This window comes from Priapulus caudatus, unplaced genomic scaffold, assembly GCF_000485595.1.
Source record: "Priapulus caudatus unplaced genomic scaffold, Priapulus_caudatus-5.0.1 Scaffold259, whole genome shotgun sequence".
NCBI lineage: Eukaryota > Metazoa > Priapulida > Priapulimorpha > Priapulimorphida > Priapulidae > Priapulus > Priapulus caudatus.
This window is the reverse complement of record NW_014577320.1, coordinates 309,316-312,454: the sequence shown is the minus strand read 5'-3', so window position 1 is coordinate 312,454 and position 3,139 is coordinate 309,316. Positions and strand designations below refer to the sequence as shown.

General features: G+C 50.0%; 1 protein-coding gene across 1 annotated transcript in view; it reads right to left on the bottom strand.

The window, feature by feature from the left end:
• LOC106808190 overlaps positions 1 to 3,139 on the bottom strand; it is a 32,636-nt gene that overhangs the window by 24,356 nt on the left and 5,141 nt on the right. The window contains exons 7-13 of the mRNA XM_014810793.1: positions 2,739 to 2,990; positions 2,336 to 2,518; positions 2,066 to 2,191; positions 1,646 to 1,808; positions 1,094 to 1,326; positions 758 to 1,001; positions 195 to 385 (exon numbers count right to left, since the gene is read on the bottom strand). Coding sequence (XP_014666279.1) covers positions 195 to 385; positions 758 to 1,001; positions 1,094 to 1,326; positions 1,646 to 1,808; positions 2,066 to 2,191; positions 2,336 to 2,518; positions 2,739 to 2,990 — 1,392 coding nt within the window. The remainder of the gene's footprint in view (positions 1 to 194; positions 386 to 757; positions 1,002 to 1,093; positions 1,327 to 1,645; positions 1,809 to 2,065; positions 2,192 to 2,335; positions 2,519 to 2,738; positions 2,991 to 3,139) is intronic.

Below are 3,139 nucleotides of genomic sequence, written 5' to 3'. Positions count from 1 at the left end.
GTAACAAACGCCGCTTCATAACAAAGTGTAAACTTGTCTAACTTGCTTAACTGACTTAACTGACACCAATATTCGAGGTGGATGTGGTCGTCTCGCTCAGGTGTATAGCTCTGCAATGACGCAAAGATAGCAACAGCAGAATGCACGTGTGATTTACAACGAGTGATCGCACGCTCGAGCTATGACGAGCTTACCTCGCGAGCGGCTGGTGACTAGACATCATATCACCATTCTCTGCCGTTGCCACGGTAACGTGATGCGGTAGCGCGTGAGCGGGCAGCTGAGGTGCGTGTGAGAACGTATTCGTGACGATGCGGCCGGCAACGCACAGAAGGGCGTGGCAGATGGTAAGCAAGGTTTCCCTTCTCTCTTCCGACTTCAACACCTGATCACAGAAAGAGCGCAGCATGGTTATAGAAATAGCGAGACCACTCGGTGATTGACATGAATAAAAAAAGTGTGAGAGGGGGACTGTGTGTGAGATAAAGGGAGAAAGAAGAGAGAAAGAGAGAAACAGAGAGAGGGGCAGAGAGAGAAACAGACAGAGAAAGAAAGCAGAGAGAGAGAGAGAGAGAGAGAGAGAGAGACCAAGCGAGCGAGATAAATAAAGGGGGAGAGAGACATAGAAAGAGAAAGAGACAGGGAAGAGAGAGAGATAGAGGGGGAGAGACAGACTGCACGAGAGGTTGTAAGAAAGCAACTATAGGTTCAGTTTTATAACTAGCACCGCACACCGCGTGACTGCGCACGCTCTCACCTCGCTCTCAAGAATTGCTGCCAACGTCCCGCGCAGCAGCTGCAGGAACGACGGCAGCAGGTGCTGCCGCCTGGCGTTGAACCGCACGAGCGCGGCGATGCGTGTGACGCTGGTCAGCATGGCGAGTAGGCCCGGATGTCGCGTCGACGCCGCCGCCGCGTCCGGCAGCAGCGACGGGTCCGCCGTATGCCAGTGCGCGCTCCCTGCGGCGACCCGCGGCGAGAACGCCGTGCTGAGCGCCGTACTTTGAGCGCGACGAGCGCGGCAGCAGCGTCTGCGTCTGCGCGTCACGTCGCGCGACGACGCCAGCGCCCCACTGCGACGGCAGCGCCTCGCCGGCGAGCCAGCTCCTGCGACGCGTCGGTGGCGCCCCTGCGCGGCGACGTCGCGTCGAAGCGGAACGCGTCGGCGCCGAAGAGAACGCGACCGGAGTCGAGGTCGCTGACGTTGCTGAAGTGGCCGGTGTAGGGGGCGCCGGCGGAGCTGACCGTCGAACTGCTGTCCTGCGTCGTCTCGAGGCTCCGATCTGGCTTCTCGTACGCGAAGCGCTTTCGCGGTAGCGGCGTCCCCTGGTGGCAAAAATCGTGCGGTAAGTTTACGAGCTGTTACGATGTCTTCGCATTTTGAAAACTGTGGTCGAATATTAATTGCAGATGATTGCTATTCTTAATAATATTAAATTGTTTGTCATATACTAGGTTTTAATAGTCAGGTGCACACATGTATATACAGAGGTATTAATAACGATGCATTGTAAAGTGGTATAATAAAGTTACGAGTGGCTAAGAACATGGAAGGAATGGTCAGAATTTATTTGCACTGGCAAATTATAACAAGACATCTTTAGATATTTAATCCCTTGAGGAACGAGGATGTTCTACTACCTACCTCCCATGGTTTCGTAGTCGGACTAGCAGTGCCATCTGGTGATAGCAATGATGACGCTTCCATGAGAAGTTGTTTGGTGAGGAGGGTTTCACTTGACATGTTTGCTCCGCTCTGTAGGTCTTCATTGAACGCAGCAGGAAGCTGCATGATTGTTACCATGTACCTGTCACACATAAACACACACCTTATACCTATCTCACCCTATACAAACACATGCAAGTGAATATATCTCATATAATTGATGATAGATGGAAGGATGGACAGACACACAGATAGGACATATAGAATCGAAATTGTTATTATTACATAGGTGAAACAACGTACTAGTGTTCTGTGACATATATAATTTACTGCAAGGTATGCCAGTAACTGATCAATTTGTTGGGAAAAGACGAGAAATCATCGCTTTATAACACTCACCCATCACTGGCGAGAATGACTGGAAACGACGGATGCACTGCGACGGAGAAACGCTGTCTCATAATGTCATCGTCCGACACGACAGATGACGTTGGTGACGCGTTGTGACGATTCCCTGCGCACGATCTACGAAAAAAACATCGCATTTTTTTACACGAGCAATGTCTGCGAAAACCATTATTCACGTATTTTTGAAACGCGCAAATACGAACACTCACAAAGTTCGGACGGCGATATCTCCTATCGAATAACGCATGTAGCAGAACACACCTGACTGAAATGAGAGGATGTAACGGCAGGAACAAGCTGGCTTCTCTCTCCATCGAGCATCCATACGTGTCGAGGCAGAGCAGCTGGCCGAGTCGACTGCACAGGAACACGGAACCGTGCTTACTGATGCCGACGACAAACACACCGTCTGCTGTCCAGTGCAGGTCTGCCACCCAGTGTGCCCTGAAATACACCGACGACGCAGCAGTGAGTGATCTGACCCACGGCGACTAGCACTGACGATGTACAGTTTCATCCTATAACAATCGGACTGCTGGACAGTCAGTCACATGTATGATGTACACGGTGGCCAGTCAGTTAATGTACGTGCTACAGTTTACAATTTCAACCGGTGAAAAGTGACATTCTCAACTGAATAGTCAGCCAGCTCACATTCTCATACCTGCTAGAAGCCACCTTCCCAGTGAGGCCACAACTTTTCATGTCAACTGCCACAACAGCGCCCTCTGGTGAGCTCACAAATAGAAGCTGATTGTCACACGGATGTTTCTGGTTCAAGGCAATGACTAGCAGTGCAACTTGCTGTGATACCCTGGCCACCAACGCTCCGCGGGACTTTATGGGTGCAGCCGTGATAGAGACTTGATGCAGAGGGTAGACTGTCCAGGTCCAATGAGCCCTGAAGTTCAGGCTGCTGTATAAATAAAAACACAAGCAATGGAGATAAATTTAAATACACAATACAGTAGATATGGCAGAATTTGTTATACAGCTGGTTTGATTAGATAAGCTGCAACATTCAACTTTAAATTCCTTGCTTGTAATGCTAATACAATATTATAT